The sequence below is a fragment of the Lissotriton vulgaris genome, unplaced genomic scaffold (assembly GCF_964263255.1).
Source record: "Lissotriton vulgaris unplaced genomic scaffold, aLisVul1.2 SCAFFOLD_2817, whole genome shotgun sequence".
Lineage (NCBI taxonomy): Eukaryota > Metazoa > Chordata > Amphibia > Caudata > Salamandridae > Lissotriton > Lissotriton vulgaris.
This window is the reverse complement of record NW_028251516.1, coordinates 20550-38900: the sequence shown is the minus strand read 5'-3', so window position 1 is coordinate 38900 and position 18351 is coordinate 20550. Positions and strand designations below refer to the sequence as shown.

Sequence of the window (18351 nt, the reverse complement as noted above, 5' to 3'; positions counted from 1 at the left end):
GAGAACAAGATGTACATGTATAAACATAAATGTATCTTGTCATTTTATGTGTAGCCAACATCCTTGGAAGTGATGTTGGGAAACTTAGGCCCAGATAGGAAGCACACCGTTCTTGAGACCGCGTACCTTTAGTGGCAGTTTGACCGCCACTTCCTCTCGTGGTCTGACTACCCGAGGAGGACGGTCAGACCACCACAAGACCGCTCAACCCCAGGATCTTTGATCCTGCAGCAGTGGTTGGGAAAAATACGAATTATGGAGGTAGTTCCAATGGCAGCACTGCCATGGTGGTTATAACCTGCCTTTTTGCCGGCCTTTTCATAGCGAGGACCCCGCCTTGAAGTGGTTGGCAGATAGGTTGTGAAATGACCCCAAACAGAACCCCAGGACGATTTTGCCCAATGGGGACTGGGCATTGGGGCACGTGCCCCCTCTGCTTGCACTGTTATGCTTGCACTATGTGCCATGCACAACATGGTGCATGGTACACAGTGCCCCCGATGTGCAAGTGGCACTGTGGCAGCATTTTCTTCAGGCTCTCCCCGTGAGCCGAGGCATGTCGCCGTTGTGGAACCGCCGCAGTCTTACCACCAGCCCTTCAATCATTTCGTAATGCGGCAGTTGGGATGCCGCCAGCTTGTTGGCATTCTCCGGACCGCCGCCACTACGGGCTGGCTTTGGGTTGTAATCAGGTCCTTGGTGTGTAACTTAAGGTGGATGAAACCTACCTGTTAAGTCCATGGAAAAATGTTGAATTAAGTGCATTTAAATAGATTCATTGTCTTCCTTTACTTAAACTGCTGTTAGAATCAAAGAGAAATACAAGAAATAGGATTAAAATAATCTCTTCACTCTGTTCTTCTTAAACCTACACAAAATATGGAGGGATAGATGGAAATGTAATTGATGAAAACTTTGACATTTTAAGATACACAGCTTCCCATAATGCAGTTGTAGCACGAATCTCAAATGCTGTGGTGCTTGCTCTTCAGCATTGTTTTGTTTTGCTTCACTCAGTGTTCGTCTATAAGATCCCTTATTTTCTTACAGCTATTGAACATTTTTGTCCTTTTGTTCTCCATGCTTGCCTCAAACAACCACTAGATAATTTGGTTAGTATTTATTGCACAGAGGGAGGGTTATCTAGTGGTATGAGGATGTATGTCACACTGGGGGTGTTCTTATTTAAGTAATGTCTCTTAGTTGGCTTCCAGTGAGGAGAAGAATTGAACTTCTATTGGGGACTTTGGTTGGCTCCACTTGGAGGCTTCTGGTTTCCCCTCCAGAATGGAACTGGTCCACCAGCGGTCCTCCAGAGATTTTTGACCTTTTGTTCTTGATCACACTGGCTTATGTCATAAAGTTGTTGATGCTGAGAGTATATGGGCAGCTTGTTTGGGGGGGGGGAGGGGGGAGTGAGGGGATGGAGGAAGACAAGCCCTCCACATAGAGATGATCACAATGATAAGAGGCCTTGAAGAAGTCCCAATTTGGCTCTGTCTCAGACCACTAGGTCTAGTGAACCTTTTAAGACAGTGCACATCATGCTTAATCAAGATAACTCTCTTTATTACCAATGGGTAACACAGTCTCCTTTGAGTCAGCCACATTACCTAACTTGACACAGAGTTCCATATGGCGCCTCCACGACTCTATAAGATTAAACAGGCAGTGGTAAATCATAACACATCTCCTCCCCCCAACAATGCAATATAAACAAATGTAAAGCGGTTAAGGAACAAGGATAACAATGCAGAAACAAATTTCAGTTAAAGAACATAGGAAGAATGACTGACAAACTAAAGGTAATATGGAAGGCATAAACACCCTGGACAAACTTTGCAACCAATTAACCCCTTCGATGCTGATGACGAGCTCAGCTCGTCATCAGCCACGGGGGGCGTGTGCGGATGACGAGCTGAGCTCGTCCTGTAACGCGGCTTTTGTAAAAAAGCCGCTCAGCGCAAAAATGACCGCTGCAGCGATGCGGTTAAGCAGAACAGATTTACTGCCACGTTTCTCTGTGCTGCCAATTTCATTGTGGCAGGGTTTTAAAAAAGAAATAAACACGTTGAGGCCCAGATTTTGCACCAGGGTCGCATTACTTTTTTGGCACAATCTCATTTGATAAATATTGAAATTCGCCCAAATGTACTCATGATAGACCTGCTAAACTTATGTGTGAGGTCTTAAGATCTGATGTCACTTCTTTTGATGTCACTTCCTGTAAGGTGATGGGTTTTGATGCTACTTCCTGTGATTCCAGGTGTGATGTCACACGTCATGATGTCACACACTCTGATGTCACGCACCATGATGTCATTTGTGTACTGCCTAACTTGGTTAGTCCCTACACTTCTTTCTTTAGGACTTGTACCGTCGCTGCAACTCACTGAGAAGACACCCTTTCACAATGATCTTCAAGCTCTTCTTTACCAGAGTCTCACCTACAATACTCTCCGGAATCCTTTCAGACTTGCAAACCTATGAGGAGAAATCGTAGACAGTGACCTTCTAGTACAATGCAAATATCTTAGAACAGAACCATGTCACCCATAGTAGCAATGTAAATGTGAATTCTTGAAAAAAGGTCTGTACTATTAAAATGCTACAGTTTAAACTTGTGTTAATATTTCTTGTGCACGAACAATGGAGCCAGCCACAGTAAGGTACTGTTGCTCTTCTTAGGCAGAATGTGCATCTGAAAGTGGTACCCTTTATGGGGGAGGTGAGTAGCTTGTCTTTTTGAATCTCTTGGGGTGTTTGGTTCCAACAGGGCTTATCATGTGGTCTCTGCGGGTCCTATTTTCACGTATAGCCTACAGCCTTATCCCCCGCCCCCTTTGCCTCAGTTGAGGGAGTATGGGTGTTTTATATCCTTGTTTTAGATATAGCGCTTTATACCCCACTTCTTACATGGCGAAGTGCTGTAAATAACAAGCCTTAACCTGCCTCAATGTAACCGTGCTCTGTTAAGCATATTCTGACGGATGGTTTGCCAGGATTCAATCTTTTGAACAGCAGATCCCAGCATTGAGAGCGACAAGTGTTTAATCCACCTAGCCAGCCACCGTACCTGCTCTTTGTCTTTTGCCTCCCCAGTGGGGAACTGAATGGGCTCCTCACTCCATGCTTCTCGCCGTAACAAGAGTAGGCCTGCCAGGTACTTGTAAGGGCCTAGCAAACTGTGTCTGAACGGGACAAACCATGTAACAATTATTGCCTGTTATCTCTGAACCACAGACACAACTACAAGCTCACTGAAGGGACATCACAAACAGGCAAGGCTTATGCTTGGAGGGCGATGCAGGTTTAGATAGATTCCCAAGATATAAATACTTCAATCTTAGAAACGTCTTTGGTCCTCAATTGCGGGTTCTCATGGAAGCAGTCACAGTAGCAGAAATAGAAATTTGCTGTTCAACTGGATTTAATCTGGCTCTCAGTTTACAGGGCAGTACGCCTCTTTCTCCTTCGATACAGGTAGCAGTAGTATTTTCTCCGTAACTTAAGCCCCGGAGTCTGGTATTGAGACCTACAGGAGGGCAGGTAAAATTAGCCCAGTCTTTTTCTTTATGTTGGTTTATAGAGTTTTGATAAAATCAAACAAGCTGTGGCAAAGCCAGTACGTCTTGCCATTTTGGCCTCTTGGTATTGCTAATGCATGCACCCATACAAATCATGATGCGTCATTCTGTATGCACGCATGTGTCACCACCAGAGTGATGGGGAAGCAACAGGGAGTGGGCGGGGAGTAACAGGGGGTAGGTCGGGGAGCAACAGAAGTCTAGAGCTTGAGGCAGAGTAGGGGGAATCCAGGGATGGACTGGGGAGAGGAGGGAGCAAAGCAGAGCGCATGTTATGGGAGGCGGTATTTATATAGGGCTATGCGACAGAAGAAAAAATCAATGGCTTTAAAAAACAATTAATAATTAATACGTAAATAAAATGGATTTTATTTTATATTGCCAATAGCTTAAAGTTTATTAAATATACTTAGTGAAGATGCTGTGGTTGCGCTGAGTGAGGGTGAGGGTGAGTGAGGGGTTGAGGGTGAGTGAGGGGTTGAGGGTGAGTGAGGGTGAGGGGTTGAGGGTGAGTGAGGGTGGGTGAGGGGTTGAGGGTGAGTGAGGGTGAGTGAGGGGTTGAGGGTGAGTGAGGGTGAGGGTGGGTGAGGGTGAGGGTGAGTACCCAGGTGTTCTGCAGAACTCCTGAGGCACTCTAAACTGACCACACAAAATAGAGAGATTACGGTCAGAATTGTGAATGATAAAAGGGATATAGTGGCGTAAAACTGGACTGGGTGAGTGAGGGTGAGGGTGGGTGAGGGTGAGTGAGGGTGAGTGAGGGTGAGGGTGAGGGGTTGAGGGTGAGTGAGGGTGAGGTAATTTAAGATGTTATCAGTGATGTCTTTTGACAGGTCATGAGCAGTGCAATGTTGGTGCTTGTTATGGTTTACATAGCATGCCCTAATTGGCAGTCTTTTGGTCTTTAGGTTGTATTTCGTGTACAAATGCGCTGTTTTGAATAGGAGGATGGCTGCTGAGTTCCACGCCATGTAGCCACAGGTGATCGCTGCCCTGCCCCCGGCAATGGTGGATCGTTCCTGGCGTGCGGAAGGCTGGTGTCCTCTGAACCCTTTAATTGTGGCTCTACTCGGGAGCAAGTGCGAAAAGCAGCGAGGGGCAATCGACAATACTAATGGCAACGTGGTGAGAGACGGTAGCTGCAAATGCGGCGGCCGCTTTCTTTGAAGTGCTGCTGGTACCGCTCTCTGCTTGGGGGTCTGGCACCTCGCATCTGTTTGTAAAGAGTAGGGAGTCTTACCGGTGTTCTCTAGCGGCGGCTAGAAGAAGATCTCCGCAAAGAGAAAAGTTGCAGAAGCGGCAAGTAGCTCTTTCAAGCACAGCAGACGAGTTTTCCCTCAATGCGACAAAGTGGTGAAAAAAGGCAGAAAAGGCAGCAGCGGTATATGCTGTGGCTGCTTGTCCTGAAGTGCTGGGGGCACCGCTATCAGCCTGGGGGGGGGGGGAGGGGGGGGGGGGGTCCGGCGCTCTTTAGCAGCCTTCTCTAGCGCTTCTACCCCACGAGGCCCCGAGTTCAATTACCGGCATGTCCTCTTGTCTAATTATGTGGCGGCAAGAAGAGCTTTGAAGTTCTGGGATTCAGCAAGTTGCTCTCTCAAACATTTCAGACGCACTCAGGGCTGTGAGAACAGTAGTTACAGCAACTGTAACAGTAAAAAAACAGTGCTATATGGCAAAAGCGGCATGAAAGTACTCCTATCTATCCATTTGTGAGGAGTGTTTAGTGCTCTTCAGTAGTCTTGTTCCTTTTTCCTGTTAAATTACGTGGCGGCAATGACATGGCACTAAAACATCGAGAATCACCAGCCTTCCCATCCCAAAATGGCCGACACGATAGCATCACGTGATCGGTACTAAAATTAATTCATATAATGCCTCCAAACTAAGGACAAATTTATTTACAACTGAAAGGGAAGCATTGTTTCTCCGTCTTATTATATAATCTGGAATTAGAGAGCAAAATGTTAGCAACTTATAGGAGTCGGGATACTTGACCTCTGACCCCGAAGACGGGCCCTTTTAACCGCGACCTCGGTTATGGTAACCATCCATATCCGGAAGCTGTACCGACGAATGATGACAGGGAGGCCGTCCATCTAATCCAAGGTACGCTACTACCACGCGGTGTTCATGTTGTTGTTTTTTCCCGTTTGGTTGTAAGATGCCAACCCGGGAGGGTATAACTAGATAGATGCGTGCGGTATGCGCTTAATGTAGACAGGAACGCGTTTGGTCCTATTGGAATTAATCACGCCCCGGCCACCGCTTTTATGAAAAAAAAAATTCATTATGTATCTTTTTCGCACACGACACCACTAAGCTGTATATAGTGCGGGGCTAGATTGCGCCTAGAGATCAGTAGTGTAGACGCTCTAACACCGTTGTAGACGATTTGCAGTAGTTGTTTAATTTAAATATTCTAAACCCGAGGGAGATCGATCAGCAACCATTTTTTTTTCCCGCATGATAATACAAACGACGAGGCATCAGCAAAGAGCACGTATTTTTGTATTTTTGGCAATGACATGGCAGGCAGGGGAGGGGGCGGAGCGGGGGTGTGGGAGGAGTGTGGGAACAGACGGCGAGGGGAGGAGAGTAGGAGGAGGAGAGTAGGGGAGGCACGGCCTAGCGGCCGTGCAATCAAGAAGTGAGGGGGCGGGAGAGTAGGCAAGGCAGGCGGCTGGGGGCATGTGCACGCGCTTTTAAGCTCAATGCGCATGCGCATTGAGCTTAAAAGTCACGGGCACTGCAAGGAATCGCCACGATTCCTTGCAAGTTGGATAAAGAGTGGATGAGCCCCCATAGTCTCGCTTGCTCGATGCACATGCGCATCGACAGGCGAGACCTAATAAACATGATGTAGCAAGGAACAAAATGCAAGGGCTCACTTGGGTTACGTAGTTCCCTGCATATAAGTAGTGGAAGGACACAAGTCGTCCAAATAAAAGAATGATAAAGAAGCTATGTTCAAGGGGACGAACAAACGGAAGAAGAGGAGTAAAAAGCAATTGAAATAGAAGTCAGCAAATGTGAGTGACAAGGAAGACAACCAATTGTAAGCATTGAGCTGGGAACTAAGCAGCTGTGGGTGAGTGGTTGAAAAGCTTCAGCACTTCGTCCATCATTTTGTTGTGTTCGCTATGTTCACCCTAAGTGGCCAAGGGCATGCCCAGGCGGGGGTCCCTTGCTCGCTGTGCCACTGGATTCAAGTGAGCCTGGCTGATGAGGGGTAATACCCAGAAACCAGTCCCAGGATGCTTGTTTCTGGCCTTGCAGTTTGGGCTGGACTGTTCCCATGAGAAACAGGGTCAAAACTGATTTGCATATGGCTGGATCCAAACTGGGGTGCCATAGTGAGCAAAGGAATGACGGAATAAACCCAGATCTGCAACGGGAAGTGAGTGGTTGAAAAGTGTCTGCACTCCGACCATCATTTTGTTATGGTTTTTCGTATAGACTGTCTTGAGAGAGGTTTTCTGCCTCACACGGACAGCATTGAAATGGTGGCAGTGGGGGCCAGGCCAAGTGAGTATTTAGAAGTAGCACAGAACCGACTTGGAAGTAACCAGCCAAATCCAAGAGCAGCTTTCCAGGTACACTGTCTTGGCCCATGGTCTCCAGCTGTTTTAATGGTCACTCACAAACTTGGGTTTACAAAACATACATACATGGTAACATACAACCAGGGCTACTCCAACCCTCATTTACATGCAACATGCCACACATATTCATGTCACCCTCAGGAGGAAACGAACTGCCCCATTCATGACAGACTGCATCCATTTTATTTATTTTTTTAGGTCTCTCTCTTCGAGACATTTAGTAAGTGGCTTTTAAAAGTGCCACCAAAGGCTTTTGCTGGCCTACAGCTTGCGTTCACGAGCTTGTGCACATGCACAGCTACCATCTGTGTTTTTATTGCTGTAATCAGGCACCTCTGCTTGCACTACCCCCCTCCCTTTTCCCCCTCCCTCCTGGTCAGCTTCATTTGTGCCTTCTAACTGTGAATCATGCTCCTCTGCTTGCACTCCCCCTCCCTTTTCATCAGTTTCATTTGTGTCTTCTATCACTGTGAATGCTCCTGCTTCCACCAGGCACATACACCATCAGTCGTCAGTGCGCGCTTTCACCAGGCACACACACCACCAGGCGTCAGTGCACGCTTCCACCAGGCACACACACCACCAGCCATCGGTGAACGCTTCCACCAGGCACCTACACCACCAGCCGTCAGTGCACGCTTCCACCTGGCACACACACCACCAGCCGTCAGTGCACACTTCCACCAGGCACACACACCACCAGCCATCGGTGCACGCTTCCACCAGGCACCTACACCACCAGCCATCAGTGCACGCTTCCACCAGGCACACATACCACCAGCCGTCAGTGCACGCTTCCACCAGGCACACACACCACCAGCCGTCATTGCACGCTTCCACAAGGCATACGCACCACCAGCCATCAATGCACGCTTCCACCGGGAATACACACCACCAGCCGTCAGTGCATGCTTCCACCAGGCACACACCACCAGCCGTCAGTACACGCTTCCACCAGGCACACGCACCACCAGCCGCCGATGTACGCTTCCACCAGGCACACACATCACCAGCCGTCGGGGCACGCTTCCAGCAGGCACACACACCACCAGCCGTCAGTGCACGATTTCACCAAGCACACACACCACCAGCCGTCAGTGCACACTTTCACTGGGCACACGCACCACCAGCCGTCAGTTCACACTTCCACCAGGCACACACCACCAGCCGTCAGTGCATGCTTCCACCAGACACACACACCACCAGCTATCAGTGCACGCTTCCACCAGGCACACACCACCAGACGTCAGTGCACGGTTCCACTAGGCACACACACCACCAGCCATCAGTGACGCTTCCACCAGGCACACACACTACCAGCCGTCGGTGCATGCTTCCACCGGGCACACACCACCAGCCGTCGGTGCACGCTTTCACAAGGCACACACACACCACCAGCGGTCGGTGCACGCTTTCACTGGGCACACACACACCTCCAGCCGTCAGTGCACGCTTTCACCAGGCACACACACCACCAGCCATCAGTGCACACTTCCACCAGGCACACACACCACCAGCCTTCAGTGCACGCTTCCACTAGGCACACACACCACCAGCCGTCGGTGCACGCTTCCACCAGGCATACACATCACTAGACGTCGGTGAACGCTTCCACCAGGCACACACACCACCAGCCGTCAGTGCACAATTCCACCAGGCACACACACCACGAGACGTCAGTGCACACTTTCACCGGGCACACACACCACCAGCCGTCAGTGCACGCTTCCACCAGGCACACACCCCACCAACCGTCAGTGCACGCTTCAACGAGACACACACACCACCAGCTGTCAGTGCAAACTTCCACCAGGCACACACACCACCAGCCGTCAATGCACGATTCCACCAGGCACACACACCACCAGCCGTCAGTGCACGCTTTCACCAGGCACACACACCACAAGCCGTCAGTGCAGCAGGCAGGCTCTTCTCAGATTTTCCTTAAAACCATGCTGAGTATGCAGGTGCAGTGCATGAACTCCTGTGTGAGTGAGTTATGCTGCCTGGGGCTCACTCACTCCACACTTGTAACTTGCGCCTGCACCAGGCGTTTTCTCATTTGCAAAGTTCGGCGCATGCGCACAGCTAGGCAGCCCCCACACCCACGGGAATGACTGCTTCCTTGAACCAGAATGGAAACAACATTCAGAGCAATGAAAACAAGTTCATTTGATGCAAAGAACTGTTAACAAAAACCATGTCCAGCTATTGTAGATCTGGCAACTTAAACAAAACAGCAACAAAAAACAAACCAGCATTGGCATAGCCAATAGGTCTTGCTTTTTTTGGACCCTATAAGTATTTAGTTATGCAGCAGAATATCCTTGGTGCAACAACACCAACTGTTGCATGGCGAAACACTTATAAGGTCCCAAATGCGAGACCTATTGGCTATGCTAATGCATGTCTTTAGGGAGGGCATGTAGGCAGCATTCCCAGTCTGTGTTACTGGGAAGAAAAAGCCTACTCCCACTACTATTAAATGGAAACAGTTCCCCCTGACAATAAATGCAAGAGGCATTGCTGTTAATCAGTTTTTGGGTACCCAAAGATATGTTTTTCCATTCAGTAGTTTGACTAAATGAATGCACATAATTGTATTTTTAATGCAGTTTTAAATGTGTGCTTTATAATTAAAACACCACGTGGGGTCAAAATAATCAACATAATCTTTTGTTACAGTGGATGAATACATTGCTATTGCGAAGGAAAAGCATGGCTACAATGTCGAACAGGTGCGTAACTAGATTGATATACATGTTGCAACCCTCTTATTCTCTATCCAAATAATCTTTCCCAGATACAGCACTTCTCATTCAAACAATTTTCCATAGTAATAGTTTGTTTCTTAAAACTTACAAGAATACATGTCTTCTAGGTATATAATCTGATATATTTGAAGAACCCTGTGCAAACTCGCTTCCGTTTCCTGCCTATCATATTTTACTTTATCAACCTTTGTATTTATTTGTATTATAAGCAGGATGACTCCATCATATACACAGAAACAGAACTAATGGTTTTCATTGTGTGATTTTTGAGATTTCTTGAAAAAATGGTAATCCACAGTGAACCTCCCAACATTAGTTCTGTATTTTAGGACTTTAATTGGTAGCCATAAACATTAGAATAATACCCCACTGTGTGAATAGACTCATTTGTTCATTTCATTTTAATGATAATGCAAGATTGTCTACAGCAGTGGTCTTCCAAGTATTGAGTACTTTACACTGGAGGGCCTTTTCGGGGGTATATAGATTGTGCTGTGTGGCCAACAGTGCTTACTTCCTTTTCCAGCAACTACTTAACAGACTGAGAGCCTTATTTAGATCTTTGTGGAGGGGCTACTCCATCACAACAGTGACGGATATCCTGTCTGCTGAAATATGAATTCCATTCAGGGCCGAACTGTCCAAAGCAGGCACCGGGGGTTCCCCAGTGTGCCGGAAGTTTGGGGGCTGGTTTTGGAGCAGTGGGGGCCTTTTTTGTTAGTGGGGGGTATTTTGCAGCAGTGCTGCAATATCGGCTCCCTGTAACAAAAGCAGCAGCAGTGACCACCAAGCCAGTCCAACTTGATTGCCAGGGCTGGTTTGCGTTCTCAGTCCGGACGTTATTACATTATATCCTTTAGGATTTATATTTCAGCAGACAGGATATCCAACACCCTTGTGACGGAGTAACCCATCCGTTGAGATCTAAATCAGGCCCTGATTCAGTTGTAAAATAGAGCTGGGATTATTTAAAGAAAAGAGGACTGATAGAGGGTTTTAAATTTGGGAATTAAGTGAATTTTAAAAAGCGGCATGATAGAGAGTTTTACATTTTGGGAATCAACTGAATTTACCAGATTTGTACCTTTGATTAGGTATCCAGCAGCCAGGGACAGTGCACCCGAGTCAGTAGGCCATCAATGGAAACAAAATTGCACTCTTCCTTGTCACTGCACAAGAACACCAAGAGTAAAATCAGAAATGTGAAAGTGTTCTAAAAAAGACAAAGGACTTGAAAAGAAAAGGACAAGGAATACAAATGTGTGGGTGGCGCCAGAGGAACAAGAAATATAGACATGGAAAATAACATATACATTTTTGTTTTTATGCACTATGGTTCTGTACACTATCACTTTCAAGTTTTTACGTCATATAGGCTATCCATTTAACTGACGACACAAAAAGTGAGATAGAGCATGGGTATGAGGTATTATCCAAATGCTATAATACAATACAATATGTTATACTTTATATACATTAAGGTGTAGTTGTGTAATTATGCTAACAATGACTATTTATATAGCACACACAAAGTTAATATTAATGTTCCCAAAATGATTGAATTAGCCATGGAAGGGGTTCAACCTATGCCCAATCGGGTAAAGTCATGTTGCTTCAATTACTAACATATGTCAGTGAACTAGTTAATAACATACCGTCTTTTGACCTGCAAACTACACTTGGATCTCGGCAGCAGTTGCCAAAATCTTACAGTACTAGGATTTAACCTTGTAAGCTGAAGGTTAGGTCAGAGTTTCCATAGGAAGAGTGCTTTTGTTTCACTTGTAGCTTTGCCACCATTTGACGAATCTTCACAAAACTTGGGAAAAAAGATAATCCACCTTAGCTCCTTCATGGAAAGTTACCGCAGGATACAAGGGAAGTTAAAATGGTGGACTAGCGTTCCGAGAGTGCCCGCAGGCCCATCTAGTGTGTCCTCCCTCTTCTCTGCTGCAGGTTCACCTGCAAGACGGAGGAACCCCTGGCACTACCACCCTTTACTACATGATGTCATGCATGCTGAGACCTCTGTGCAGGGATGTACATTGTTACAACGCATGTTTTTACCCCGCATGCCTTTACAACGCGGGTTTTTCAACGCAAGTCGTTACAACGACTTGCGTTTGGGGGTGCTGGATAGTGAATAGTTTAATTTACTATTCCAACTCCAGTCCCCGTGGATAGTAGGGAAGGTGTTGGATAGTAAATTAAACTATTACCTATCCTACAGCGCCCCCAGCGCAATTCGTTGTAATGACTTGCGTTGAAAAATCTGGGTTGTAAAGGCACTGCGTGGTAAAAGTTGCGTCGTAAAGGATGTTTCCCCTGTGCAGTGTCCCACTCTTAAGGGCTGCACTCATACAGTTATCAGCCTTCGTTCACCCTGCACAGAGAGCACTCAACCCATTCTCCCTGCACCCATATCTGCTCCCATTCCTCTTATTATTAATCCCATAGGCGAAACCTAATGCATTTACCAATGTTTGCTGTAATTTGGTGTAAATCTGTTAAGTAGTCCAGAAACTATAACTCATGGCTTAAGGTAACTATAACCCGCGCACTCGCCATACACCGCTAATTACTCCACATAGCACATCACTTGTGACGTGATCCATGACATCATTGATAATATCAGTGCAACATTTTCTGTAAAATTATGGATGAGAAACCTGTGCCTGGCAGAGGGGCAATTTAGGACACAAGTTATAGTTCATTGACGTGACTTTAACTGTAACTGCTGAATTTCTATGGTTTTATGCGTGTAAAAATCTGAACCTAACTCTAAAGTCCCTGTCCTTTTTTGCGTGAATATACACACACACATACACACACACACACACACCCACACACACACACACCAACCCCCCCACCCACCTCCCCCCACCACCCCCTTCCATTGTCACATGCAGACCCGGCCACGGTCCCTCCTCTTTGTGATTCAGAAAGAGTTGCCAAAGGTACTTTTCAAATGGAAAGTCTTTTCTGACTTGCAGTGTACATCTACTACATTTCAACTTGTGCTTTTGCTGTTGTACAAGACTTCGCACATGAGGTTACAAATTACCTTTTATGTGACATCACGAACTTGTTGCCTGCTAGTACAAACACAGTTTTCTTTCTGCATGAATCTTTTGCAAGTTCATAGAGATGCTGCAAGACTTAAGTCAGTGGCTATCCTCAGTAGGCTATGGGACAGGTGCACCATACATGGCTGAAGGCTTTGCTTCACAGGATCTGCAGGAGGTCATTCTGCGCTATGGTATTCAAGGCCTATCTTTGACTTCTTGAGCAGTGGGAGATCCTGTTTTGAAAGTGGCTAAGAATGCACCTTTTCTGAGGGAAGTGTTCACTCGATGAAGAAGGGGTTTGGGTGTTTTCTATGAGGGATTTCACGATTTTTGAGAGGAGGATTTTTGAGAGCTTGCATTAGGAGGTAGCTGTCTTCCCAGCTATTGACTGGGTGATTATCAGATTTAAAGGATAATGTGATTCTAGTTCACAGTGACTATTTTATAATGTACCACATTGTGCAGACTGGAACCATGTCAAAAAACAAAGTTTTGCCTTATGGTCTTCATGCCTTTGCTGGAGATGTTGAAGTGTGAGCGCGCTTTTCCCTAAAGCATGATCTCTTTTTTTTTTTTTGTATTCAAAGGTTTTTTTATTAGGAGCTGCAAAGAGATACAACAGTACAAGAAGACCAGTTTCAATAAAATTACGTACAGTGCTGTAATAAAATCATAAAAAAGGAAGTATAAAATTTGGTACTAGTATCGCAAATTGCATTCAGTAAAACAGGCAAGTCCAGAAAAAACAAATAGGGATCCACACATATTGTCTAATAGGCAGATATAGAAGAGTTGCATCCAAAGTTACACGATGACTTGTATAACATGACCTTTATAACATGACCTGAGGAGAAAAGAACACCACCACACAAGAGCCGAGGCATCATGAGCTATGCATTTGCGTAGATCAACCCTGTATACATAGGAAAGATGCACGTGACATCTATGCTGTGAAACGCTCCGAGTACCATGTGACCAAATTCATGGAGGTTTGAATGAGTCAAAGTGGTCGTCTAGTGAGGACCAGAGTTTCCTGAGCGGCGGTCTCCATGGGGTAGAAGTTAAGGATATGTTGTCCGCACCTCTTAAGTGGGAGACCCAATTCAACCAGTGGGGAAAAGAAGCTTTGTTCGTGCTTTTCCAGTTATTAAGTATGATTTTGACCCCAGCCATCAGTAACAGGTCCAGTAGGGCTTTGTCATCATCATTGAGTGCGACGGCTTTGGGAAAACCTAGAACAAGCGTTGAAAATTCCCTTGGTAAGGTGATATGGAGCACTGTATTTATGAAACCAAAGATTTTGTCCCAATAGGAGGTAACACAGGGGCATTTGAAGATTAGATGTTCCAGATCTCCTCCCTCACTCGTACAATTCCAACATGTGTCGTCGGGCTTGATTTTATGTAGAAACAACCTCCTAGGCGTCCAGAAGGCCTTATGAAGGAGCCAGAACTTGGTCTGTGAAAGTGTAGGGCTAATTTTGTGGCGAGTGGTGGATTCCCAAGTGCTGGCCCAGATAGTGTCCGAGTTAGGTGTGGAGGAGAATGAGTCCCAATACCTTTGGAGAGGTGCATTAAGGGTGGACGATTGTGGCTGCATTAGTTTGTACAGTCTAGAGACTTGGTGCCCCAATTTGTTAAGTGAGGTGAATAAACCTGGGAGGGAAGGAGTGACAGCCTTCAGGTTAGCCTTCGCTAGTGCTACTTTAATGTGTAAGAAGTTATAGAATTCGACGTTATGGAGTTGGAACTTATCCTGAATTTCCTTGAAGGTTAGTGGAAGCGAGTTTTCGACGAGTTGGTGTGGGAATATGATACCATTGTCTATCCAGGCGGGGTAGTTTAGAGGTTTCCCTTTGTATTTAATGGCGGGATTATGCCATAAAGACTCCCAATAAGAGTGACGGAATTGATGCGGGAGGCAATTACTGACCTTTAGCAGAGCCAATTTAGTATTTTTAAAGATCGGGCCCGGACCCAGGCTGGGACGGGGTTTGATGGTAAGTAGGGCGCAGGGGTTGAGACCCTCCAGAATAGACTTTTCCACAGAGAGCCACACTGGGGTATAGTCAGATTGGGAGGATATCCAATGTGACCCTTGTTTCGCTAAGAAGGCGATTTGGTAAATTTTGTAATCCGCCAGATTGACCCCTCCTAGTTTTTTATCTAGTCAAAGTTTTTTTAAACTGATTCTGGCTTTTTTGCCCTGCCAGAGAAATGCTGAGGTGGTTTTGTCCAATTTGGTGTGGAATTCCTTGGAAAGGAAGAGTGGGAGCATCGTGACAAGGTAGTTAACCAGGGGGGATATCATCATTTTTATAGTTTCAACACGGCCCCACCAGGTGATGAAGCGGGGTGACCATCCGTCCAACAGACTTTTGATTTTGTCTAGGGTTTTGTTCTCGTTATGTTTAAGGGTACTCAATAGCTCATCAGTGAACTCAATCCCCAAATATTTAATCACTCCTGTTTGCCAGAATAGGCCGGAATTGCCCAGCACTTCTCTCGAAGTGTGGATATTAAGAGGTTTTACTTCGGACTTATCTCTGTTTAATTTGTACCCGGAGAGGGAGGAGTATTTGTCTATTGAGGACATTAGCGCAGCAATGGAGTTGGCAGGGTTTTCCGTCGCTATCAGAATGTCGTCCGCATATGCTGCTAATTTGATGCGCGAGTCCCCAAAGGAGATACCCTCTATGTCCCTGTTATTTTTGATAGCTGTAAGGAGGGGTTCAAGGGCTAATAGAAAGAGAGCTGGTGAGAGAGGGCAACCCTGTCTGGTCCCCTGATATAGGCGGAAGGGATCCGAGAGGGTGCCGTTTATAGCTATCCTGGCAGAAGGGGCAGAGTAGAGGGCCATCACCATCTTGATAAAGGGGTCGCCAAGATTGAATGAGTACATGCACTGGCGTAGAAAAGACCCCGAGACTTTGTCAAAAGCCTTTTCTGCATCTAAGGTTATCGCCACCATTGGTACAGGAGTGGATTTTGCCTTTTCTAGAATATGACACAATAATCTCGTGTTGTCGTTAGACATCTGGTTTTTTAGGAAGCCAACCTGCGAGGGGCTAATTAATTTGTGAAGGATGGAATTTAGTCTGGTCGCCAATATTTTAGCATATATCTTACAATCTAGATTTATCAGGGATATGGTTCGGTAATTTTTAGTGAGTAGTGGGTCCTTCCCTTCTTTGGGTAATACTATAATTGTGGCCTCACTCATTGAAGGGGAAACTCCGCCACAAGCTGCAGTAGAATTATAAAGCTTAAGGAGCGGAGGGCTAATTTGGTCTGCAAAGGCCTTATAGAAGGGTGCAGTGAAGCCGTCTGGGCCTGGGGCCTTATTATTCTTCAGGGTGTTGATTGCTGCTTTGATTTCTGAACTAGAGATTTGGGAGCCCAGCTGAGATCTGTCAGCTTCGGAGAGTTGTGGAAGGCGGAGTGAATTGAGGTAGTCCGCGCATGCGGGTTCGTCTAATATCTTGTCATTTTTGTAAAGATCTTCGTAGAATGTTTTGAAAGTGTCGAGGATGTTTGACTGTTTAGTGTGTGCGACGTTGCATAAATTTTTGATGGACGATATGGTAGACCATTTCTGTTTGTGTTTGAGGTAGGAGGCCAACAGTTTCCCGGCTCTGTTGCCTTCGCATAGTTTCAGGGCCTTAAAGCGATTAATCCAAACCCCCGCCCGTTTGCTGGTGATGGTGTTGTATTCGTATTTTTTCTTGGTTAACATATCTGAAACACTTGAATCAAGCGGGTTGGATTTGTGCTGAGCTTCTAGTGTGCCAATCTGGTGTTCTAGAGACTCAAGTTCTTTATTAAGCGCCTTGTTTGCCTTGGCCCTAATGGTGATGATGACCCCGCGTATTGTGGCTTTCAGAGCATTCCACAGGGTTCTAGGTGTGGTGTCGGGGTGTTGTTTATGGAAAGGTATTCCTCAATAGCGTTTGATATTAGTAATTTGTTTGTGGGATCTGAGAGTGTCTCCTCATTAAAGCGCCATCTCTTCGGTGGGAGGATCGATCTGGAACCAGCCAGTTTGGTGCGGATACAGGCGTGATCAGAGACTAACTTGGGGGCTATATCGGTCTCTTCTATAAGATGCGTGAAAGGGCTTGAGATCAAAATGAAGTTGATACGTGAATAGGAGTTGTGTGGAGCAGAATAAAATGTGTAATCCCTACCGTCCGGATGTTGTAGGCGCCATAAGTCTTTCAGGTGGTACCTGTCACATAGAGGAAGGAGGGCATCATGCGAGCGGGAGGGGTGGAAGGCACACTTGGATTGTCTATCGAGAATTGGGTCAAGGGTGAGATTAAAGTCACCCCCCACTATCAAAAAGTCATCTGTAGGGATAGGTTCTAATGAGCGGGCGACAGAGTTCCAGAATTCCGGGTCGTCTGCGTTTGGGCCGTAGATATTTAGTACATGGATGGGGTCGTCTTCCCTGAGAAGGTTAGTAATGGATAGTCTGCCTGCATCGTCGTGGGAGTGTGAGACTAGAGTAAGGTTAGCTTTTTTCGCTAAGAGGGTGATAACCCCTCCCTTCTTGTGAGATGCTGGTGAAAATAGGATATGTGACGCCCAGTGGATGTTCAAGAAGCGGAGATCATCCTCGGACAGTTTGGTTTCTTGGAGTAAAATGATGTCCCCCTTAGATTTGGAGATATACTCAAGAACTTTCCTCCTTTTTACCGGGTGGTTGAGGCCCTTAACATTAAGAGAGACAATTGTAAGGTCGTCGGCTAGTGAGTTTGTCTTAGCCATTTGGGGTGAGAAGCATCGTTGAGAAAATGCGCTCTGATCTAAGGGAGATAATGAGTGACTCCCCCAAATGCTCAGCACGGTCGGCGTGAGGGCCAATGCGTGAAGGTACAGTGGACTGCAACGAAAGGCATTTGACAAATGTGGAATAGGTAAACATAGGAACAAAACAATACTTAACATAAAGAAAGAATAAGGCACTTTGAACTCTTTTAGCTCCATTTTCTCCCCTCCCTGCCCCCCCCCTCCCCCAACCTCCTCCCCCAGTCCCTCCCTCCCCTCCCCCCCTATACGTACATCGGGAGTGCGACGGCAGTCCCGTGCAAGGCGGAAATCAGGGATACATATGTGGTAGCTAGAAGCTTCCCTAGGCTAATGTAAGGTAATGTTGGTAATAGTTCCGGCAGTTTTACAAAATTCTTAACCAGTTCAAGCTGCCTAGGCGTTGAAAAGAGCGCCCCATTAACCATAACAGTGACATGGGCGGTGAATGGAAAGCAGTAGTGCGAAAAAGATATAACTATAGCACATATATCTATCTGTAACGGCGAGCC

General features: G+C 46.3%; 1 protein-coding gene across 1 annotated transcript in view; it reads left to right on the top strand.

Annotated features, from left to right (window-relative positions):
• LOC147662864 (REST corepressor 3-like) overlaps positions 1 to 18351 on the top strand; it is a gene marked incomplete at its 3' end in the record, with an annotated part of 152812 nt that overhangs the window by 116841 nt on the left and 17620 nt on the right. The window contains exon 4 of the mRNA XM_086950844.1: positions 9875 to 9927. Within this exon, the coding sequence (XP_086806970.1) occupies positions 9875 to 9927 (53 nt within the window). The remainder of the gene's footprint in view (positions 1 to 9874; positions 9928 to 18351) is intronic.